The sequence below is a fragment of the Podarcis melisellensis genome, assembly GCF_964234715.1.
Source record: "Podarcis melisellensis genome assembly, chromosome: 3".
Lineage (NCBI taxonomy): Eukaryota > Metazoa > Chordata > Lepidosauria > Squamata > Lacertidae > Podarcis > Podarcis melisellensis.
In genome coordinates this window covers 88,498,970-88,524,321 of record NC_138530.1, presented here as the reverse complement: position 1 = coordinate 88,524,321, position 25,352 = coordinate 88,498,970, and the positions used below count along the sequence as shown (strand labels likewise).

The 25,352-nt window shown below is 40.4% G+C and overlaps 1 protein-coding gene across 1 annotated transcript in view; it reads left to right on the top strand.

Annotated features, from left to right (window-relative positions):
• The window catches only part of PRIM2 (DNA primase subunit 2), a 63,926-nt gene that overhangs the window by 30,266 nt on the left and 8,308 nt on the right, over nucleotides 1-25,352 (top strand). Inside the window, 5 exon segments of the mRNA XM_081906231.1 lie at nucleotides 9,356-9,423; nucleotides 11,339-11,411; nucleotides 12,686-12,871; nucleotides 18,015-18,141; nucleotides 20,006-20,088. Of these exon segments, the coding sequence (XP_081762357.1) occupies nucleotides 9,356-9,423; nucleotides 11,339-11,411; nucleotides 12,686-12,871; nucleotides 18,015-18,141; nucleotides 20,006-20,088 (537 nt within the window).

The following is a 25,352-nucleotide window of genomic DNA, read 5'->3' as shown; positions in this document are numbered from 1 at the left end:
CTGAGATGGTCCTTCCATCTGGGTCATGGGCCATCTTACATTTTCCTGCATCCACGGAGTTGACAGCTCCTGTCACGCCTCCTTTTTCAGCATCTCCCCAGAACTACATTTTGCTCTCATAACTTCTAAAACACAAGCCTGTTATTCATATACCTCTTACATTATTGAAGCTGCTTCCTTGTTTGTCTTCCATGGCTGACATCCATTGTTGTGTGAGCAGGCTTCGCTTTCCCTCCACTGTAGCTCCCCTGCAAACATGCTCTTCCAAGTGTCCCTCAGAGCAGATTAGGGCTGTGTGTGCGGCAGTGTTAAATATTAGCCAGGTGCCAGGCTCATTTTGCACCTTGCTTTTGACTACTTGCAACCAGGTGAAGATGCCTGGTGCCAGGATGGCTCCTGAGATCTCCAGCATATGGAGGTGCATGCCTGAAGAAGATCATTGGATCTGGACTGTTTTCACACACTAAGACACCATCCTGTAGAATTCCACCAGTTATATTTTATCAGAATGAATTTCTGAAGTCGGAATGAATTTCTGAAACCAAAATGCTTTTTCTGTGCAGCCTGAGCAGGAGTAGTCAGCATTAAGAAAAAGAGGTCAGAATAGGCCAATATATATGTGGACTGTCCCTGGATCAAGTGACTTTCCTTATTTAAGTTGTCAAAGCTCTTAACCTATCTCAAGATTGCCGTTTAACTGAGAATCAATCACAGTCAGCCCACCATTTGAAAAATAAGTCTTTAGAGCTGCCTTGCCCAAAAATGTCAACTAGACATTCCGTTTTGGCGACTGTAACCCTAATTTAAGGTGCCATTAGGTACCTAGCTTATATCCCTGAGTTTCTACTATTGGTGTAGGGAACTGTGGGATGAGGGGAAGAGCCCATTCTCTTAATGGTGTTCATTCCATTAGCAGACATTGCTGGATTTAATTCTGTATTGTTACATCTCCTGTAAGGAAACTTACTTACCGGTAACTAGTTTCATGTTACTTGTGTTCTGCTTTTCTACATAAAAATGCAAAGCAGCATAGAGTAAAAACAGGAGTGCAAATACAAAAAAAGTAAGAAAACGAATAAAAGCAAAGCAGCAGTAAAGCAAAATAATAATAATAATAATAATAATAATAATAAATGAAGTTAGGAGAGAGAACATGAATCAAACGCAGGCCTGAGAAGAAAAGTCTTTACAGTGTGTCTAAAACTTGGAAGGGAAGGTGCCTATCAGGCCTTCCCCATGAGGGCATTCCATAACTACCGCCAAAAAAGGGCTTTATTTGGTACATATCAGCTGTATCTCTGGTGGAAACTTATCAGTGGAAAAGAACAGTAGATTTTTTTTGGGGGGGGGAGCGATAAAGACAAAGAGGAGGAGAAAAAGAAGATGCATCCTTGGGTCGTTTTTCATCCAACTGTAGGATTTGGAAAGCGTATCACATTGTGAGGTAGTGGATCTGGTGAGAGGATAATGCTGTGAAAACCCTAGACCTTTAAAATAAGTTCAGTTTTATCCTTCTTTAACAATAACTCAAGAGCCAATAGGTACTTTGGGTGATATATTTACTCTGTCAATGTCACCAAAGTTAGAAAAAGTTTAGAGTATCAACAAAGGATCTAGGGCCATATTGGGTTAGCTAATGGTTCTGAAGTATAAGAGTGTAATATCTGTGTCTTATTACAGTACTTATAGTCTTCTTTATTAGTAATCTGGTCAACGTGCATTTTGGTACTTCTATTCTTTTTTTACATTGCTACCACTAAGCAAAGGAATGCTACTGATTGAATGTATTGTAAACCAGGCATGCAATTGGTATCTTTTATCTGATGTTTAATGGAAAGAAAATGTTAATTTAGGGTAATGAAATAGGCCTCCAAGTATGGTGGGTGAATAGACCATTAGGTTAATTAAAACGAGGATATGTATCACTGCTGTAGTGGAACTATCATTTTGAAGGAGACAGTTTCATTTAGTGCTTGAATAGTGAAATTCAGAATGTCTCTCTCCCAAACTGGATTTACGATACATAAGACCAAGATAAATGGCAAGGGCAATTCAGACTTCTGTTCATTTACTTTTACCTGCCTACCATCACTTGTCAGTCTTGACTGCTTGTCACATAAAGGTGAAGATTTATTCAGCTTTATTTAAATCAATTAAATGGAAATTGTGTTGCTTCACTGTCCATCACGCAAGTGGTGCGTTTAGTACAAAAAGCGCTAAAAAGTTGTGACAAACTGCACTCAGAAAAGCTTTCAAACACGCTTTAATGAGTACAGTCACCATCTATGGATTTCAATTCTTGTTTAGTTTTTAAATATCACAACATTTTTAAAAGGCTTCTGGAAGAGGAGGGAGTTGTGTTGCTACATTGTTTATACATGTTTGGAAGTCACTTAGGATTGCTGCAACTGAAGAGGAAAAATTGGTGGTGTAGATAACAATTGAGGGGGAAAGAGGACATTATAATAGGAAGAGTCACAGAAGCAAATTGGTTTTCTTTAATATAATGGTACCTTGGTACTCAAATGGCTTGGCTCCCAAACAAATCGGCTCCAGAATGCTGCAAACCCAGAAGTAAGTGTTCCGGTTTGCAAACGTTTTTCACAAGCCGAACGTCTGACACAGCTTCCACAGCTTCTGATTGAGTGCAGGAAGCTCCTGCAGCTAATCGGAAGCTGGGCCTTGGGTTTTCGAACCATTTTGGGTGTCAAGCAGACTCCCAGAACAGATTAAATTCAAGAACCAAGGTGGTTACAGGGCCATTCTGGACCATCAATAAGCCTTCAGGTGGCAAAGGACTTCAGGTGACTGCAGCACCTACACAACTGTGTAACATTTTTTTCCAGCTGTTGTAGCCACTAAGAAGGGATGCGGGTGGCGCTATGGGTTAAACCACAGCCTAGGACTTGCTGATCAGAAGGTCGGCAGTTCGAATCCCCGCGACGGGGTGAGCTCCTGTTGTTCGGTCCCTGCTCCTGCCAACCTAGCAGTTCAAAAGCACATCAAAGTGCAAGTAGATAAATAGGTACTGCTCCAGCGGGAAGGTAAACAGCGTTTCCGTGCGCTGCTCTGGTTCGCCAGAAGCGGCTTAGTCATGCTGGCCACATGACCTGGAAACTGTACGCCAGCTCCCTTGGCCAATAAAGCGAGATTAGCGCCCCAACCCCAGAGTCGGCCACTACTGGACCTAACGGTCAGGGGTGCCCTTACCTTTACCTAGCCACTAAGAGAGCTTTGTTTAGCCTTCCCTCTCTGCTATCGCCGACCCAGTCATCCTATTCAGCTCGGTTTTCAGTAGCAGCTGTGTCCTAGTGCAGAGTAAGATGTAGCAGAAAACCCCTTACATGAGTGAAATGTGCTTCCACTGAAGCAAAGAGAGGCCCACCCAGTTTCCACCAGTTCAACCTGCCATCTTGCCTGCTCCTCCATAGTCTACACTGTTGCAGACGGCCTGAAATATTTAGGAGTGACCGTGGGGGGAGGGGGAACTAAGGGCTGCAACAGCATGCATTGAACTGTGCCCACTGCTCTTTCAGTTCCTCCCACTGGAGCTGAGAATTTTAAAACTGCTAAGGTTGTATATAATAGCACACCACTGTTTAAATTCTGGAAGACCTTGAGCTATAATTTTGTCATAATATGGCACCAAGGCCCAAAGGGTTGTGCTGTATCTTCTAGCCATGCCAGTCAGTGAAAGACTGGTTGAGATGCACATTTTAAGGTAACTTGTGCTTCCCACTCCTCACTTTAGGAATATGACAGTCATATAAAGATCTGGTAAGAGGGGAGTGTTCCTGCACATTTCTCTTTAGGTTAAAATAGTTTAAAGAATCAACACTTTAAAGAACTGTCCTGACTAAAAACTACCAGATTGAAATGTTAAATTGCAAAGTAAATCAAGGGCACATGCAAGCATGCACATGGAGTGATGATGTGGGTTAGAGAGCTCCCTGAGAGAGAAAGAATGTCGTAAACAACAACCCCTCCCCCAAAAGCCTTTGGGGACTGCAGGCCAATGTTGAAGATTTCCTGATTGGCAAGGAGGTAAAGTAGAGGCTTGTAAGTTGAATTAAAAGAAGGCCTAGATTCTGAAAGCCCGAACATAACGTGGGTCAACTCAACACAGAACTCCCACTTAGTTCAGTGTGACCTGAAAATGTGTGTGAGATTATGACCCGAGGGAAAACTGAAATAGCTTCTTTTATTGATTTATTTCATGAATCATCATTGAACAGTGAAGTGGAATGTTTTACATCCAAACTTAAACGCTTTAGCATTTGGATTAACAGTTGATGCAGTCAGGCTTAATATCAAATGTGCAACCTAAACCTACCCATGTTTACCTGGAAATAAGACCTACTCTGCATGGGGGTTGCATCCTAAATCAAAGTATTCTTGACTTATAACCTGCTTAGTGTATCACACTGCCCATTCTATATATTCAAGGGCATACAGATTACTCCTTTCTAATGCTAGCACCTTTCCCTTCTCTGGCATCTCCCAACAAACCCCCTTCCCTTTTTCATCTAACACACCATGGCCAGCTGACCTAGCAATGGGGAGAAACCTTTGCTATCAGATATGCTACAGTTGTGCTCATCCACTTGAGAATCCACCATAACATTTTGTTGCGTGCCCTATTTGTCTCTCAAATGTTAAGCTATGAGATGATTCTCTTGCGGAGAGCATTTTCCATCTAATGATAGTAACCTACTAGAAATGGCCCAACCCCTTGGTGCTCAATGTATGAAGTACTGTGCAAGTCCGTTGTGTTGAAACAAATGAGACATGGGATTTGCAAAAGATATCAAGTGATTAATTTTCCCAACGTAATGGGGGAGATCAAAGAAGGGGCACATGTAAAGGTAAAGGTAAAGGGACCCCTGAACATTAGTTCCAGTCGTGACCGACTCTGGGATTGCGGCGCTCATCTCGCTTTACTGGCCGAGGGAGCCGGCGTACAGCTTCCGGGTCATGTGGCCAGCATGACTAAGCCGCTTCTGGCGAACAAGAGCAGCGCACGGAAACACTGTTTACCTTCCCGCCGGAGGGGTACCTATTTATCTACTTGTACTTTGACGTGCTTTCGAACTGCTAGGTTCGCAGGAGCTGGGACCGAGCAACGGGAGCTCACCCCGTCGCAGGGATTTGAACTGCCAACCTTCTGATCGGCAAGTTCTAGGCTCTGTGGTTTAACCCACAGCGCCACCCGCGTCCCCAAGGGGCACATGTCGGCAGGATCAAACAATATGTGGAGACAGAGCTTTGCTTTCTAAACAGTGCCATGAAGCAGTGTGGCAAAAAACAGCAAGCAAAGCTACTGTTATATGCTCATTCCTATTTGTAAGAATGTTTCTTCTTTGGCTCATGGCCTCTCCTCTCTTAAACTGTTGAAGCTTTGTGGTGTGTAGGTTGGGATGGGGGAGCTCAAGGTCCTTTCTGTGGCTTTCCTTGGTTGACCTCTTTGTGTGCAGTGGTACCTCGGGTTAAGTATTTAATTTGTTCCGGAGGTCCGTTCTTAACCTGAAACTGTTCTTAACCTGAAGCACCACTTTAGCTAATGGGGCCTCCTGCTGCCGCCGCGCCACCAGAGCACAATTTCTGTTCTCATCCTGAAGCAAAGTTCTTAACCCGAGGTAATATTTCTGGGTTAGCGGAGTGTGTAACCTGAAGCGTATGTAACCCGAGGTACCACTGTATTGCTCTTTATTACTTGCTTTGATTTTTTTCTATGGAAAAGGGCAGGCTCCAAATACAAGAAATCTATCACAAACTGTTTTCTTGCAAACCCCCCACCCCCCAGGGATAGAAATCCATGGGATTACTCAGTGGTAAGCAACCACCTGATATACCGGTATTTTAACGTGAAGAAATGCTGGATAGCTGTTAATGGGGTGGGGGAGCTAATTCTTCACATGAAATTAGTGCTTTTGATAGGGTTTTTTTTTTTTTTTAGTGTCTCTGGATGTCCATAGTGCTAAAATATAATAACTACATCTTTGCTAAGATTGCATACTTTGAGTATTTCTTCAGAATTGCAATGTGTTAAAGGTTAAAACCAAACTTTTTTCAAAATTGATCAGCATTGAAATGTCAGCTGTCTAGTTGTGGCAACATACCAGCATGCAAACACTGGTCTAATATTGATTTCCCTGGCTGCATAACATTTGCATTGTGACATTTTGCTGCAACATTAGCGAAGTGGTTGTTTCTTGATCAATCGCTTTCGGTAGTACACACCATACAGCTGTACTCAACGTGACCTATTTGGAATTACATATTAACAACCCAGCAAAAGTATGGGTATGTGTGCATATAAATGTAAGCCCGGAGCAGGAATTGTGCTGTGTTAAAAGAGATGCTGTTTGCAAGCATAGTTCTTACATTATATAAAACTGCTGTTATGTTAACTACCAAATACAGTACCTAGGCAAAGCATCATTGACAGTGCAATCCTATATATTGAATGAAATCCTGTTTATTGCATTCAGTATATATATAATATTGTTATACTGTTACAGTATATTGTTTTGTCTGATGATACATTATGTATTTTTGTGTTTTTATACTGTAAACTGCCCTATGACCCTCTCATGAAGGGCAGTATATAAATTTAATTAATAAATAAATAAAATAAAATTGTGTGTGCTGTATTAGAGATTCAGTATATTGGTCCTTTTTTATTGATTTTTTTTGCCTCTCCTACCCCCGATCTAACATATTGTGTAAAACAAGACTTACCAGTAACTTGCCCGTTAGACTTTCTGATATGAGGAATAAGTAGACATTACACACACACACACACACACACACACACACACCATTGTTCCTCCCAGGAGTTCAGACAGGTGTATGTGATTGTTTTCCTTCCCACTGTTTAATTCTTGCAACAATCCTGCAGTTTACATGAGACTTGAGATAATGACTGGGCCAGTGTCTCTCAATAAGAGTCCTGGTTGAATCTGTATCTCCCCAGTTTAAGGTCCAAACTAGCCTAGTAGCAGCCTTTGACCTCAAACATGGATCTGTTCCAATTATAGAGGTGTTCACATGTTACATTCAACAAGATGCTGCTATTTGGTGATGATAAGGTGAAACTCTGTGACCCTTATAATTCAGACGAGTATTCTCTTGGTATGAACAATGAAAAATTTGTGGAATGTTGTTACAACATACTACGTTTTTGCTTCTCTTTGGAACAAAATCCATAATAAAGCATAGAATTGTCAATCGTAAAAGATGGTGACCGCTGCTTTAAGCTTGTACGTTGCTTGTCTGGTTATTAATCAAACCAGACTTTTTGGTGCTATCACTGCACCAAAAAGCATGAAATACTTACATTGAAAGCCAATCAATCAAATGCATGTCCCAGATCTATCTTTAGAGCAGCGATGAGTTGGAAGGAGCTCCTAATAGATATGCAATTATGTGCCAATATCTAAGCATGAGTACCTGTGTTATTTTCTTACAAAAGGATATTGCATGGAAATAAAGATGTGATTGTTAAAAACAATATACATTTTCTTCATCTTTTTGGTGGCACACAGATTTAACCGTATCATTTATGGTTTTGCTGATTATAATCTCTATTTTGGAATCTTATCTATTATAGAACCCTAAAAGTCATGGAACTGCAAAGGACCTCAAAGATTGTCTAGTCCAGCCCTCTGCTAATGCAGGAAATGGACTACTATAGCATCCCTGACAGCCGTCAAGCTAGTTTCTGATCAAGTTTAAAGTAGCTGCCTAGGTATTTTTCACAGCTGTAGAAATCCCTCTTTCCCTCCCAGTTCTCTGTACATATGGGATGACCAAAACATAGGCGTAGGACGCATGCTTTGCATGCATAACGTAAGGTCCTCAGTCCAGTACCTGGCATTTCTGTTTAAAAGATCTTTGGGCAGCAGACTGGGAAAGAAAGCTCTTCTTCATACCTTAGGGAGCTGCTGACAGTCGGACTAGACAGTCCAGAGCTGGATGTACAAATTATTTGACTCCCTAGAAGGTAGCTTCATGTTTCTGTATGTGGTTCAAACGTCCTGTGTTGCTTCCCTGCTCTCATACTTTGACAACTGAATCATCATACTTGTCTAGGGAGCAATATCCAGAGATGGGCTTAGCGTATGATCTGGAGAATGAAACAGTATGAATGGGAGGCGGTTGTTAGCTTTTCCAAACACAGTGAAGTAGAATTCCCTGCTCCGTCCTTTCCTGCTTGTTATGGCTAACAATGGCAACAATTTGCACAATGAACTGAAAGATGGGTGAATAACTGAGATTAGTGTAATAATGCTTAACGCTTAGAATGTTCACTTATATATAGTGATATCAATATTTGCTTTCAAAATCAATAAAAGGACCAAGTTCCACTACAAATATTTCCATACATTGTCCTCCAGTGCTTAGAATGTAGCAGCCCTTTAAGGTAGGTAGATACTGTTAGGTCCGTATTACAGGTGGTCCAGCAAGACTTGAGTCTGAAAATGGCTTATCTAAAGCCATTTGTTGATTTTAGTGGCAGAAACAAACACACTTCATTGGATACCATGCACACGAAAGCTCATACCAATAACAAACTTAGTTGGTCTCTAAGGTGCTACTGGAAGGATTTTTTTAATATTTTGTTTCAACTATGGCAGACCAACACAGCTACCTATCTGTATTTAGTGGCAGAAGTTAGGTTTGAACTGGGCACTTCCTTGATCCATGGCTAAACCTTAGCTAATATGCTTCAGCAGCACAGAAAAAAAAAGATGTTCATCTAAGGAAACAACTGTAATTGATGGAAAGGAATCTGTTTTGTAAGACTTAACTATACGGAGATCTCATAGTAGAGCCTTCTGTGGAAACAGTTACTGAAACATTGATTTCCTCCGCTCTTCATCAGGAGTGGATTTGGCAGAGGAGTGGATTAATGCTACTTCCCATCAACAGAACTTAAGTAGTTTAAATGCAATGGTTAATGGGTCTGGAGAAGAACTTGTTGAAATAACGACATTGCGTTGATCTAATAATAGATTCAATCGATAGATTTAAAGCTTATGTGGAAGGCTGATAAAATTATAAGCTTAATAGGAAGAGGTAGAAAGATGATAAGCAAATGGACATCTTTGAAAAAGCTGAAAGAAGAGTTGTTGATTTCTGCTTCTGGAGATTTGACTCAACAAGAGAGAGTGATTGTGTGAGAGACAACAAACGTTCCAGTGGTTTTTTTTGAAGAATATGTTTTTGGGTGAATAAGTTAATTTTATTTGCATTATTAGTAACTGTAGTTTGTACTTAAAAAAAAAAGAGAGAGCAGCATTTCATTGGCTCTTTGTGGCTTGTTTCCCCATCCCTCCCCAATTCCTTTTAGCTCACAGCACGGTCATTGCCCATTGTACAAACAGATGAGAGACTCCAGCCTCTGCTCAGTCATCTCAGGTAATGTATCAGTATATTTTTCCTATAATAGTTCTCGGGGAGCAGTATTACTGGGTGGTCCAGTGAGCAGCAGGAAATGGTTGCAGATGGTGAATAGGTATGGAACATCCCCCTGAGGTGTGCCCAGGCAGCTGCTACTGCAGCCTACAACAAGCAACTCGTTGAGATTTGCCTTAATTGGCCCCGGTATGGCGAAGCTCCTAAGCAGTGCTACATTGCAGGTGGGACCAATGGCATTCTGACTGCTAACTTGTGGACCTGTCTGTGCCAGAAGAAAAAAAGTAAAAGGGCCCAACCAGCCCATTGAGGGGCTGTTCCTTGCACTTCACCAGAGATTTGAACAGGAGAGCCATGTGGACCCTCCCTTCTCAAACTCAGCTTCTTTCACTGCAGATGGTAGGTTCAAGTGGGTAGTAGAGAGCTGCTGTTCTTGCCATGATTTCACCTGCACCATCTCAGTCAACACATCAAGCTCATCCCTTAGGTTAGATTTCAAACAAACAAACATGTTTTGTCCTTTGGGGGGAAAAAGAGCCCATCTACAGTGGTACCTCTGGTTGCGAACGGGATCCGTTCCAGAGGCCCGTTTGCAACATGAAAAGAGCGCAACCCGCAGCGGCGCGTCTGCACACGTGTAGGTTGCAATTTGACGCTTCTGCGCATGCGCATGATGTCATTTTGCACTTTTGTGCATGCGCAAGTGATAAAACCCAGAAGTAACTTCCGGGTCGTCGTGGGACGTACCGTATTTTTCGCACCATAGGACACACTTTTTCCCCTCCAAAAATGAAGGGGAAATGTGTGTGCGTCCTATGGTGCGAATGCAGGCTTTCGCTGAAGCCTGGAGAGTGAGAGGGGTCGGTGCGCACCAACCCCTCATGTTCTCCAGGCTTCGCACACCTCTCCGCAAGCAGCAGGAGCCCAGCGCTGGGCTCCCGCTGCTTGCGGAGAGGTGCCTGCATGCCGAAGCCTGGGCGCGCTGAGCTCAGCGCGTCCAGGCTTCGCGGACCTCTCCGCAAGCAGCGGGAGCGTTCCCGCTGCTTGCGGAGAGGTGCCTGCATGCCGAAGCCTGGGCGCGCTGAGCTCAGCGCGTCCAGGCTTCGCGGACCTCTCCGCAAGCAGCGGGAGCGCTCCCGCTGCTTGCGGAGAGCTGCCTGTTTGAGGGCTGGGGTCGGGGGAAGCTCTAGCTTCCCCCGCCCCAGCCCCGCACCTGGGGGGGAAATAATTTTTTCCCCTTTATTTCCCCCCCAAAAAACTGGGTGCGCCCTATGGTCCGGTGTGCCCTATGGTGCGAAAAATACGGTAACCTGAAAGAGCATAACATGAAGCGACTTAACATGAGGTATGACTGCACTTGAAATTCATGCAGAATATTCTCCTTCCCTCAGACCCTTTTTAAAACCACAATCATGATTTTATTACTTTCTGGGGTTGTCTCCTCATGGAGCTCTGTAGTATTTCAATAGAAATGTTGTCTCAATTTTCTGATAAATTTTAAGAAGACACACTTTTACTAGCAGTTCCTTTAATGTGAAAAATATAAAGGATCTATAACTGAAGTCTAGAACTACTTTCTTTGGGCAGCTGCTTTGACAAGTTTCAGGTATTTTGCTCATACTTGGAACATAATGTTCATCCCAAACTATGATTCTGATCTTGTTTCTCAGGAAGAAATGCCACAAAATAAATCTGTCAAGGTGCTCGTGTGGTGAAATGTCAGAACTGTGTTGGATAAAAAAAAGTTTCAAAGTGCTTTAGTGTATTCAAGTCATATTTGCTGAATTGTTACATTGGAATGATTTCCTCCTAAAATCCATAAAAACAATTGTGTATTTAAGTTCCCATTGTAACAAGAAGTGAATTGTTGGAAGATTTCATATACCATAAAAAACTTTCTTTCGTCTCTACCCCACAGTCATGCATATGTTGGTCCAGATTACAGCATTGAAAGAAACATTGGGAAAATTTCATTAGAACAGATTGACACTGTGAGTATTTTATGCTTTTAAACTGTACCCCGTATTGCCCTTGTCCAGCATGCAGTTTGTGTGAAGAAACTGACTGCCCTTTACGTATAATAACAGGTTGGATCCAGAGGAAGTTGGCCATGCATTAGTCCTGTTGAAATCAATGAGACAAGGTTATGACTAACATGAAATCAGTGATGCACTAATGCACAACTAACCTCATTTGAATCCGTTCCAATATATTTATCCTCAAGGAAACCAGTGGCATAGAAGTCCTATTTGTTGTTTAAAAGTGATATAAAGGAGTCAGTCTAGAAGTTTGCTGTAACTATTAACACCTTATTGTTAACCAAATACGGTAGCTTAATACAGGCAATGACCATTTTAGGGGGGGGGGGCTCTGTTCCTGGCCCCCCCACACGTATAAGCCTGCCCTGTTCTGTCCCAATTCTGTCCTCTTCCGGGTCTAAAATGACCCGCACTTCCATGCCCACATGTCAGTTAGATGTTGGCAAAATGGTCACTGCCTGTACTGCTGATTATGATTATTATTATAGCGGGCATATCGTATCTAAGAAATGAAAGCAAGTAATAGTTGGGAAAATAAACTTAATTAAAGTGCATCCAGCAATGTATCTGAAAATATTTAAGTCTGTTTTAAATGCATTATCTGACCCCCGCTCTGCTGTTTTTCTGTATCTGTTAATGCACCAGCCTTCCCCGGCACAGTGCCCTCCAGATCGCTTGCGCTGCAATTCCCATCAGCTCCAACCAGCATAGCCAGTTGTCAGGAATGATGGGAGTTGTAGTTCAACAGCACCAGGTTGGGTAAGCCTGTTATACACTGACCTAAATTGTGATAGGATGAAGGGCAGTATAAAATGTTTTAAACAAATTCAAGGTAAACCTATAAATGATATCAATGCCATCAAGTAGAGTATACTTTTTTGGGAGGGTGGTGAGAACAAAACCACTAACAATCAGAATCCATATTTTAAACTGGTAACTAATTAACCATACTGATTAATGCTTTTGGCTAGAATTAGTAAAGACCATTTCTTTTTTTAATAACTGTATTTCTGTGCTGCATTTATTCTTTTCTCTTGTATAGAACAAAATATTAGATTCAAATGCTTACAGGCATATTGAAGTCGTAAAATAGATTTACGCATAGTCCCTATAGCCCCTGCATATCCTTCTCTCCTCAAGCTGTTCACCTTTCTAAATAGATTTAATTGGTGATCAAAATGCAGCCTGTAAGTCAATCTATTCAATAATATGTTTTCCTGTTGCAGCTTTCTGTTAAATCATTTCCTCCCTGCATGCGCCAACTGCACAAAGCTCTGCGTGATAACCATCATCTCCGTCATGGAGGCCGTATGCAATATGGTTTGTTCCTAAAAGGCATCGGTTTAACACTAGAACAAGCTCTACAGTTCTGGAAATCTGAATTCATCAGAGGAAAAGTGGATGCAGACAAGGTAAATTACTTGTTTGGAGCACTATTCAGTTCTTAATAGTTCTCTTTGAACATTTGCGAAGTCTGTAGACGTCCATGTGCACTGTGGACAGCTGCTTAGACTAAAACAAGTCTAACATAAATAGCAATAGCAAAAAACACCTGCTTTCCCTTCCTTTCCTCACAGCGGATATACATCTCAATTCTGCTCTCAGCATAAATTTATATTGCCTAACTTTGTTGTTTGCAGAAATCACAGAAGGAAGTCAGAAAACTTACTTACAATATTGATAAACACTTATATATAGTGATATCAATATTTGCTTTCAAAATCAATAAAAGGACCAAGTTCCACTACAAATATTTCCATACATTGTCCTCCAGTGCTTAACCTTAATATTTTCCAAACTACTGATCCATTTCTGTTTAGAGGATGGCTGAATGAAGTCCTTGTTCTGTCTCCTTGCCAACTGAAAGGTAGCCAACATAACACTAATTTTAAAAGAGGGATTGATGGGGACCCCAGGGAGGGAGGAAAGGCCATATAGGCCTGTCTGTGCTTCGTAATTGGGTAGAAAGTCTGTTTAAACTTACATACCCACTTTGGGCATTATAAAATGTGTGCTTGGAAAGGGGTGTAGAACCATGCAAGCAGGCCCTGTCATTCCCAAGTTGCGTGGGAAAGCCAGGTTGGAGTGGTCAGAGCTGACTTTCACAGTCCTGAGGCCCCTGCACAGATACCAGTGGTCCCTAAAGGACTACTGTACTGAATAAAAAGTTATGCAGAACAACAATTTGCCACCAAGAAGAGCAGATTCTTTGGAGTTCTTGAGAGTGCTGAGAAGCATGTAAAACAGGGGAAATCCGACAGGCATTCAAAGTCCTTTGCAAAAGGCTTCCAAGTATATGTAGAAGCCATGGGATAAGAGAACAGATCATCTTGCTGTTTCTCTGAGCCTTGATGCTAATGCCAGAAAGGCATAGAAGGAGGTCTTCTACACAAATGCTATATTGTGGTGCAGTAGCATCTGCATGCCAATGTGCACCGGTTTTTCTTTTACATTTAGTGCTTCCTAAAGGCATGCTTTAAGCCGGTGCCAAAAATAGACAGGGACTTCCAAAGTTTAAATGCTGCCATGCTTAGAAAACAACGCAGAATGAGCGTTACCTGGTGTCTATAATAGTGCTGTTCTCCAACACCATGCCATAGACCACTCCAGCCAGCTTGGCCAGGGATGCTGCTGGTCAGCAGAGTGGTCAATAAACCAGCAGCATCATCAGTTTGTCTCTTTGGCCGAACACCAGGTGCGGGATTGGCTTCTAAGAGACTTCCGAAAGAATGGGAGGTTTGAAACTGGAAGCTGCTTTCTTTCTCCTTAAGCTTTTAAATGTACTGCATATCCAAAGTGCTAATTTTTATTACTGTGAAATTTGTGGAAAGAGGAAGAATAATCCACAATACCCTAGAATGGCAATTAGTATTTAAATTTCGCTGGAACAGATCGTTCCTCTTTGCACAAGTCGCCAAGGGTCTAGAAAGTCATGTGTTTGATTAAAGCATCGGTTTGATTAAATTATGTTTCAGATAGGTCAGTTGTTAAAATGAAATGGTTGCCTCTGATTATATACATTAGTTTAAGTAGAAATATTGTTTGTTGTATTTTATTTTTGGCATATTCCATACCGAGGTTTTTGATAAATATTTTTCAGCTTTGGGAAAGAATTTTGATGGTGCGGAATAAGTGTTCCTCATTCACCATGTCACTTTTCTGCTGCAGCCATTCATAAATACCCCGAGGGTCATGCAGTCCACAAGACAAGTGATCCACCCCTGTTCAAAAAGGCTTCCTATTACAACATAGCTTTCAGTTTGGTAGAAGCTTTCAATTAACTCTGGGAGCAAGCTTAGTAAGTGGAGGTTATTTCCCTTGATTCCAGATACCAGGGAGTAGGTCAAGTGAGTGTAGCTCTAATCATGTTTCACATTAAGAGCCTCATACCGCAGATGGTGGAATTGGTCATAGCAGTTTTTAGTCTGTAGGCATTTGACTCAAAAGACACCTCCCTTTGTCTTTGTATTGCATACTTACTCTCAGGACAATGCAGTAATTAATATGAAGGATTGTTTTGTACTGTTGGAACTAGAACATCCATCTGTTAACGGAATTAAGAGCCAAGTTGCTGGTTAAAGAAAATTATTTTGAATAAATATTGCAGTTCTATTACCATGAAATAATGCATAAATTAATAAAGCTAGTCAGTTTGCTTCATATATTCAGAATTAGCCCTGATCATTAATCAGTGATTGATTTCAGCTTTTTTTAAAACCAGGTTTCGGCTACTTGATTATTTTTTTATGGATGTCTGGGAATTCTTGTGTTCACAATAATAATGCATAGATGATAAAGGCCAGCCTCACCACTTTGCATCAGCCGTTTTATTTTCAACATTATATTATCACGTTTAAAATAAAGAAGTCTGACCTTGCAGACCTGAGGCCTCTTCTGGTTTAGCTGCAAAGCAGGAGATACTAATGAGAATGTCTTTGGGATATAATTATGTAGATTTAAAGAAGTGATGTACTTTTAATTATGCCCTGTAGCTAATGTAGATGCATATTAAACTAAATCATGCCTCTCTGCATTTCCCTCTGAAATTTCTTTTTTTTCTCAGGTCTTAAATTAGTTATCAGCTCGTTGGTGCACACCAAGGTTAAGTAAACTAGAGGAATAGTGGCAGATCAGATTTTATGTTGTGTTTCTAAGATGTCCTATCAGTTGGTGAACTTAATGGTCTTGGCGGAACACAGTTTTGAATAAAGCTTAGTTCCCCCAGGCAATTATATGATGTCAGCACAATACACTTCTGTAGAATATGAAAATACTGGATTATTTAAATGCCTTATTGAGGTATGTAACTTCAAATAAATGAAATGCAGGGTTTTCTCTCAGGTGCAAGTCATTTGTTACAAAATTTAGTTGTGCTAAAATTAATACAGACTGCAGTCTTTCTTTTTCTGCTTTAACTGTTGGTTTCATAGTACCAAAGAGCAAGATAGGAAACTTCCTTGTTTTTTCTTTGTATTTCATTTTGAGATGTCAGCCTACATTGATGTATCCATTTGACTCTGCCCTTAATACTCTTATCATTCCATTGGAGTCTTATCCTTTTCAAGATCTTTGGCTAATTAGTCTGTCAGCCTCTTGTCCAGTCTTGAACTCACACTTTTGCAAACTTAAAGTATTTCCAGAAAATATCAAATTTGATTTAAGCACAAATGTGTGTCAAAAGCTATTCATAATGTTATGTATTTCCTGAAATGTAACATTTTCATACCCTTAATCTAGAATGCCAACTTTTATTGCTGCTAGATATCTGAAATATTACATAGATTCCATTATAATTTTTATTAATGCCTGTTTTGCAAGCTTATAATTGTGTCATTGTAGCCTGAGTTCAATTACTTTAAAGAAAAAGTGTCTGTTATGAAAATATCAGTTTTCCTTGTCTTACATAACAAAGCACACTGCTGTATGTTCCCTTCTGAATAGTTCGTAACAAACATTGCATGTATCCGAATGTGTGTTTGAATGCACACTGTGGAAACTGCCATTTCAAGCAATAAAGCATTTCCATCAGAATTAATTTGAATTTTCTGCCATGTGTATCTGATATTCATCTGATTTAAGGTAGTGAGAGGCACCACTGTTCTGTTGATTAAGTGCTTGAGAGGTATAATTTTCATTTCCAAAATTTGAATAGTTGATCTCTGTAAGAACTAGGCTGTGAGGCAGTCTACAAAGTATTTTAATGCAAGTACCATGGTTTTTAGAAAACTCTGTGTGATTTGTTCACTCTATTCTCCCACTGTTTTGCTTAGAAAGAACATGTATTGTAAAATATGCCATTACATATAAAAGTCATTACATCATTTTCACCTCTTAGTTAACTATAGAATAAAGCAAAGTTCTTTAGAACACTCCATCTTCTGCCTCATGTAAAACCTCTGTATCATGGAAATGCAGTCGAAAAATAGGTGCTGGTGTAGCAAGGTTTGAGTAGCTGGTTTGTGTCATGGGCTGTTAGTATTTTGAGATGTCCTGTCTGTCAGTTTGATAGACAGGTTCATTAACTGCATGATTGACGTAGCAGCCAATCTGATCCTTGAAGGGCCTGTTCTCTCTTCCTTGGACTGAACTGTTGTGCTGGTAGGAAAGAATAATGAGAGTTGGAACAAGATGGCAAAACCCTTTCTTTATATTTTTAGGAGAGGCAGTGGGGATTTATTTTACTTTCAGAATTGGATTGATAGTGGCATGTGCTTAATTATTGAAGGATAATATCCTTTTGGTTCATGCATTGTTGCTGGGAGTGTTAATTGGGTAGCTTTGCATTAAGATGCTAATCAAACCAAATTCCTCTCCTATCTCTAGTGGCAAGCAGAAGGTGTCCAAAATGTCTGACACTAGCTGCTAAAAATAGGCTATGTGGTCCTTTACCCAATCTCTCCTGTGATTGGCTTTTGATGTGGATGTGACAGGAGTCAATCATGTCTATGGCATATGCTTTTTTATTATTTAAAAAGCACCAATCTTCTGACCTGTTTTCTTGTTCAGTGTGACTGATGCAGACTTACATTGATTATCCCATAGCCCACCATTGCTCAACAATTATTTGTTTGCTTTGCATTAAAATATTTGTGTACTTTTAGGTTGGAGTTCATACCTGCCTCTCTGTTGCAACAGTCATTTTGGTACAGCGGTCCTTCTGGATTGCCCTGAGCTTAGACTTTAAAAACTCACACTTTGTGAGTAAGAGTTATAATGTTTTAAAAGCTTGTTCTCAAATTGGCTGTCAGTTTAGCTTTGATTAATTTGATTATTTTTAATAAGCCCAGCAGAAGAGGTAATTATTGTAGAAAATTGAGGAATAAATCTGCAAGACCAACTTGCCATACTCAGAAATGATTTCCAAGTCCTATCGTGCCATGAAAAGAGTCTTCTGTAACTGCTACAACATGGCTGGCTGATAACATCGTTTCAATTTTAACTTTAAAATAGCTTAGCAAGGAGATATAATCAAATACAACCACTCAAAATCCCATTGTTTCATCCTTTGTAGTAGCTGAAATCTCTTGACACCACCCAATTTTTATTTCTATTTAGTTTGACAAAGGATATGCTTACAGCATCCGACATTCCTATGGAAAAGAAGGCAAGAGAACTGACTATACTCCATTCAGCTGCATGAAAATTATAATGTCCAACCCACCAGGCCAAGGGGATTATCACGGTAAGTGCTTGCACCTGACATGTTCACAATGCATGGGAACCCAAACTGCTTTGGAAGCCAGCTGATTGGCTGGCTGTATTACTGGCAGAAGCTAGTTTTCTGTGGCTTATGGCAGTCATCACTGTCAAGCCTAGTGTGCGGTTAGTCTTCTGGTGATTTGTCTTATTACAGAACTAGGTCAAGCAAGAGAGATTCATTCAGCAGGGTTTCAACATGAAATCCACCAAGCTGTTTAGTTTTTTATTTCTCTTCTTGGTTCTGCTGCTGCTTTTCTATTCCCCAGCCCCCCAAAAAACATGTCTCTCGACAAACAACAAAGTTCCTCAGTGCTTTTGCTTTGCTTGCAATCAATGCTCTTGCTTTGCTCTAAAACAGTAATAAATCATAGGCTTTTTCTAATAGCTTAACACTCTCTGGGATAGTATGAAATATTTCAAATCTTATGATCTCCCTAGAATAAAACACTAATTGGGTAAGCAACATATTTCTATGACTTGTCTAAAAGTTACTTGGCATTGAAGCAGGTTTCTTTACACATATTCCACTTTCCCTCTTAAGCAGGAATCAAAAGTAATGTAACAGCAAAGTAATGTTCCACAGAAACCTTTGGTTTCGTTTAAAAATAATAATGTTGCCCCCAGTCTCTGCACACACAAAGGTCTCTGGGACTCTTTTGGAGGAATGGGACCTTAAAATTGGTAGACAAGGTCAAATTAAGAGACATCCCCCCTTCCCCACTCCTGGACAGTGGCTGGTGGGGAATCTGCTCCAAGAGAAGTCACCAGCCAATTACGGAAACTTGTTTACTCTCACCTCCAATTATTCCCAATCAATTAAGTACAATACCCTAAGGTATGGATCTTCTGTGTGGAAGGTTCCTTGTTAATTGTTTTAAAGTGAAGGTGTGTGTGTGTGTGTGTGTGTGTGTGTGTGTGTGTGAGAGAGAGAGAGAGAGAGAGAGAGAGAGAGAGAGAGAGAGAGAGCGCACTTTCTGTGTGGTAAAGAAGGTAAATAAACAATTCCCTAGCTCCATCTTAATTTCAATGCATATTCTGCAATGCCATTTATGTTGGAATGCGCAGCTTGGACACCTCCAGACAGAGTATTGCATTGTTCAGGAGACAATTCTTTTGAAAAACTAAGGACATGCAATAAAAATGAGGACGTATAATAGGAGTTTGATCTCTTTACACACTAATGATTATGCATTTACTTAAAATGTACCTGGTGATTTAACCACCAGTAATTTAACTGTGGCTGTTATTTCATATACTAGCTAAGCTACGATACTTGGGTATTAAACCACTGTAGTTAGGCCCAGTGAAATCAATGAAATAAAATACACTTAGATACAAACACTACAGCATAATTATTTTCGTAAGCAGCATTTCTCTCCCTCCCTGCCCCCCCCCCAAATTGACCCTCAAGTTGACGTTCTCATGCTGTTTAATAATATAGCTCACATGTTATCTGTGGGTTTTTAAAAATTAATTATTACAGCTAAACTCCTGTAGCTTTTTCTGTTTGTATTATAGCTATACTATAATATCTGGGTGAATTTTCAAACTCATTTAGTGTGGAACCTAATTAAAGCAGTTTTCTGTTCAAGTGAATAAGAATCTTGGCCTACTTTTCTGTAACACATTATATAACTTTTGTGCCTATTAGTGCTATGATACCATACAGTGAACTAGCCGTTTGGAAGAAGCGTAAAGCTATTGCACACATGGGCAATTAGCTTTTGTATTAATAAGCTGCTGCTAGACAATTAAGGACTGCTTAGCCAGGCTCTCAAGTGTGCTGTTGTACTAACTTCTGAGTAAATAGTCTGGTTTGTGTGCTTGCCTCTCTTCTTTGTTGTTAGGGTGCCCATTCCGTCACAGTGACCCTGAGCTGCTGAAGCAGAAGCTGCAGTCATATAAAATCCCTCCCTCTGGGATTGCTCAGGTAGGGAATATTTTCTTCAGTTACAGCAGCAATGTGGCACCGGGTATTTCCTTTCAGTTTAGTTTAATACCGATGTATAATATGTGACTGACAATGCCTTTTAAATCAGGTTGTAGTATTTGCTTCAATGATGTTCTCCCCCACCCCCAAAGTGTTCTTTTCACAATGCTGACAAGCAGATGGATAGTTTTGTTTTTCATTACTGTAATCCATCCCGCCCCCCCCCCTGTATTTTATCAAGGACGTTGAGCAGTCTGGTTTACTGCAGCTTAGAGCCATAGAATAGTAGTAGAGTTGGAATTGACCCTAAGGATCATCTAGTCCAACCCCCTGCAATGCAGGAATCTCAACTAAAGCATCCATGACAGATGGCCATCCAATCTCTGCTTAAAAACCTCCAAGGAAGGAGACTCCACCACCTTCTGAGGGAGTCCATTTCCCTGTCAGACAACTCTTACTGCCAGAAAGTTCTTCCTGATGTTTAGTCGGAATCTCCTTTCTTGTAACTTGTATTCGTTGGTTCGGTTACTAGCATTTTTATGTGTTGTAAGCCGCCCAGAGCAGACAGATGGGTGGGGTATACATAAATTATTATTATTATTATTATTATTATTATTATTATTATTATTAGCTTCCAGAGCAGGAGAAAACAAGTTTGCTACATTCTCCATGTAATGACAGCTCTTTAGTTATTTGAAGATGGATAGCATATCTTCTCTTAGTCTCCTCTTTATCAGGCTAAACATACCAAACTTCCTCAACTGTTCCTCATGGGGCTTGGTTCCCTTGATCATCTTGGTTGGCCTCTTTTGCACACGTTCCAGCTTGTCAATATCCTTCTTAAATTGTGGCACCCAGAATTGGGTGCAGTACTCCAGTTGTGGTCTGACCAAGTCAGAATAGAGCGGGACCATTACTGCTATTGCTTCTTACAGCCGTGCAAGCCTTTGGGAGGTAGAGACACAAGAGGGCATCAGAGGAGGGAGGGAGGGAAGGAAAGAAGGACAGAGGCCAGTGTTGCCCGTGGCACCCCTGACCATCACGACACACTGGTTGAAAACCACTGCCCTAAACCATGCTTAATTCAAGGAGCTCTTGTTTCATTTTAAAATTGCAGTGTTGATCTAATTTCCAGTAGCACCCAGTCATGCAAACCCAGAAGGCTGTGAGATTCATCAGTATACATCTCTAATGCTTGCCATCAGGGTGTTCTGATTCTCACAACTGCTGCAACCTTTCCTAAAGTATATTGCTTCTGTATGTATTAGAAGCAAAATGCTGATATCACAGTGCGGGAAAATCTGACACTTTGGATTTTTTGCCCCAAAACTTTGCATTAAACTCTGGACCAGCTGCTTTCATCCAGAGGAAATACTTTGTTTTAACTATTCAATTCAGTACAGTAGGAAATTAGGGTCAGGGATTCCCCTGTTGAATATGTTCATAGTTTTGTGAGCTAACTTGGATATGCCTTTTGTTTATTATATCGTATAGCTGCTTTTCAGCCAAAACTCTTGGCTCCTGTAAGTGGCTGTCAGTACTTCAGATCCCAATGCAAACAGCAATTAAAATGCAAAACAATCAGAATGCTTCTAAGGAGTGAATCCTCAGCTGAAGATAGATGAGGGTGTGATGGAGAGATGCCTGGCTGCTACCTTCACTTCCTCTGAGGACCTTGGCTACAGCCCATGGTGGCTGAAAGAATTGAATCTAGGCATGATCATTGGGGTGGGTTACTTTTCAGATCTTTTCCCAAGTATGTAAATGTTCCTGGGGATAAAGTGATGAAGCTCATGTTCCTTTGCAGCTTTAGCTTATAAACTAATAATTTCTCGTTCTTTTTACACAGTAGTTGCATATAAGAAATGTAAATTGCTTTAAAGTGAGTGGGTGGCCTGTTTGTCTTTTGACTTAATGCCAAGTGCCACAATTTGTCAGGAAAGCATTTCTGCATGAAACATTTAAGACGTTTAAATGTTTTAAGTTCTCTCACACTGGCAGTGATAGCAATTTGCTTGCATCCTGCCCATTTTCATGCTAGGTTTCTCCAGGATATAGACAATTTGGCTTGACAAGTATTTTACTGAGATTCCACGTTGTAGGCTAAGTTTCATCACAGTAAGCAACAGTTGTAGTTTGAGAGAAGATAATTTCTAGTAGTCAAATAAAAATCTCCAGTGTTGGTGTATATCTAGTTCTTTTGGGTGGTTCAAGTCATTAACTACGGTGGTTGGCATTAACAGCTGCTAAGGAAATGCTAGAATAATCTAGCATTCTGTAGAAAACCTTCAAATTTATTCCCTTCCAAATGAACCCAGTTAGGTTAGCTGAAACTTCTTCAAGGTAACCATAACACATCAGAAAAAAGTGCAGCCCCCTAAACTAAGCACAAGAAAGCTACACTCATAGATTCAGTTAATTAGTCCCGCTAAAGGTAAAGTGACCCCTGACCATTAGGTCCAGTAGTTACCGACTCTGGGGTTGTGGCGCTCATCTCGCTTTATTGGCCGGGGGACCCGGCGTACAGCTTCCGGGTCATGTGGCCAGCATGACTAAGCCACTTCTGGTGAACCAGAGCAGCGCATGGAAACTCCATTTACTTTCCCGCCGGAGTGATACCTATTTATCTACTTGCACTTTGACGTGCCATTGAACTGCTATATTGGCAGGAGCTGGGACTGAGCAACAGGAGCTCACCCCATCACAGGGATTCAAACCGCCAACCTTCTGATTGGCAAGCCCTAGGCTCTGTGGTTTAACCCACAGCGCCACCTGTGTCCCTTAATTAGTCCTGCTAATAATTGCTAATGTAACAGGGCTTGCCCCCTAAATACAGGTTTGGTGTTTGCGCTGACAGAACAATTGTCATAGTGCTACATTGAATTCCCATACATTGGAATATAGGTCACCTTGCTTCAACATACCTCCAAAAAATAATGTTGACTCATATTTCTCTGCTACTATTGCTTTGAATTACTGACTGACTCTTTTTCTGCAGCATTCTTATAGAAAGTTCTATACCTGTCAGCAAGTCTCCTTGTTCATTTTCTCTATATGTCTTTATAAAAAATATTTATACATGACAAGCTTATTGTATACCAACTTGATAATATGTAATATGTGCATATTGCATATAAGTAATATATGTATGTATAATATATACAAGTGTACATATAATGTAATATTTGTAATATAAATATAAATTGTACATATAATACGTGCAAGTACTGTGTGTGCGATGCAAAGCAAGTGTGCATACTTAGACTTTCAACAGGCATAATAATTCTGTGTTAACTAATGCTGGTTATGGGCCTCCTAAAAGTGCCTTATAGCAGGCATAGGACCACTGGTCCTGTTAGCTAGGGATGATGGGAGTTGTAGTCCCAAAACATCTGGAGGGATGAGTTTGCCTTATAGGAAGCAAGTCTGATTGAACACATTGAGGTTTCTAAGTAAATATAATTACCCAGACTTTATTAATTCAGTCCATATAAGAAGCTATGATAGTTTCTTTACATTTCATTGACCTCATGATTCTTGCTGCCAGAAGGAGCTTGAAAAGCAGGTCTTTGGGGGTTGGGTAAGATTACAGGTTTATTTGCAGGAGAGCTATTTTAGGATCTTTGACTATGGAGTAATGTAGTATTTCACAACACTTGCTCCAAAACTAAGCTCCAAAACTTCGATTCCCTTTATGTACCTTAGGAGTGTGAAGCCAGGCATGTATAAATTCTGTTCAGCCCCATGCTGGCCAAAAATGAGTCTATTTTGGTGTGGGTTTTTTTTTTTTTGTAAAAAATTGAGTTGAATCCCTATAGGCTATCAAAAGTGGAGCTCCTGTAGATTTTTCATGTTAAATCTTAGAAATAAAATGCACAAAGAAAGACACTAGCGGTTTGCTTCACATAAGCAAATAAATGAAGGTTTTTGCAAAGCCCTAAGAGAACAAGCTTGAGGTGTTGCGGAATTGACCTGGAACTAGGGGAATATTGCTAAGCATGTTCCAGTAGCTGCACCTCAATCACATTTTAAGTCACCTTTGAAATAAAAATGAAGGTTAGAAATAGATAAAATGCAACAAATTCTTTGCTGGAAAGATTGAGTCTTTTAAGAACAGAAGTAACTATTTTATTTGAAAATGGCTTCAAACTGACCTTGCGTACCTGAAAATATCTGTGATTAGGAAGGTGAAGCCAATTAACTATTTTAAGCTTGTGTGTGACAGCAGTGCCCCATCATCTGATCTCAATATCTTTTGAGTTACAGTGCTAAGAAATTGTTTAATAGTCTCTCAAGTAATGGAAAGGTGAGGGTTCCAGCACTTCTGTTAGCTTTTTAGAAGAGACAATTTTAGTACGTGTATCTTTTCTCCTTCCTTGACAAGATGCACTTGCCAAATTTCTCAGCAGTTGTTAAAGGTACAGAAGCCTTGGCTTCCTTTGCTACAAGAGAAATAATATGCAATGCTTCAGAAAGTAAAGGGATGGGGTGGGTAGGATTTATAGCATTATTTTCATTTGGCCACAAAATAGTGGTTTTATATTTGCTTGGGTACAGACAGTTTCCTTGTGCTAGAGTGCATCATGCAGTAATTAAAAAAAAATGTATTCTCCTTGGCAGTGCTGGGAAGGCAACATTTAACAGGTCAGCTGTCAAATCTTTTTTGGAGGATTGAGGAGCAATTTGTTTTTTGTTTTTTAAATATTTATTAAGAATTTTTTCAATAGATTATAAAGAACAAACAAAATAACATATACTTTTACAATAACATATTTTCTTCACTTCTTTGGACTTCCTCACATCTCTCGTTTCTGCGTTCCAAATTTCTCAAGCTTTACCCAGCAAATTGTTAGCTTGTATCAACTCTTATATTAAAGTTTCCCAATGTTATATCCCTAATTTCAGAGATTGAGGACCAGTTTGTTCCATCCTGCAGTGTGGATATCTGTCACCACACTTCCTACACCTGGGGATTCCCAGAATCATAGCTGCCATCGCAACAAAATTGGGCCATTGGATTAGGTACATTTCAAAGCATTGCTGCTCAGTGTTAATTATGGAAAGCACATGAACCTTGGTGGGATTCAGGGTTGTTGCATAGCTAAGCCAATAATCACAAAAGTTTTGTTTGGCTAGAGAGGTTTCCAATTTCATGGTAAAATCTGTCACAGGGAACTCGGCCTATGCTGTGATGCTTACTAAGGGGACTGGGGAAACCTGGCAATCATTTTGCACTGAGGATGGTGTCCCAGGCTGCTAGGCAA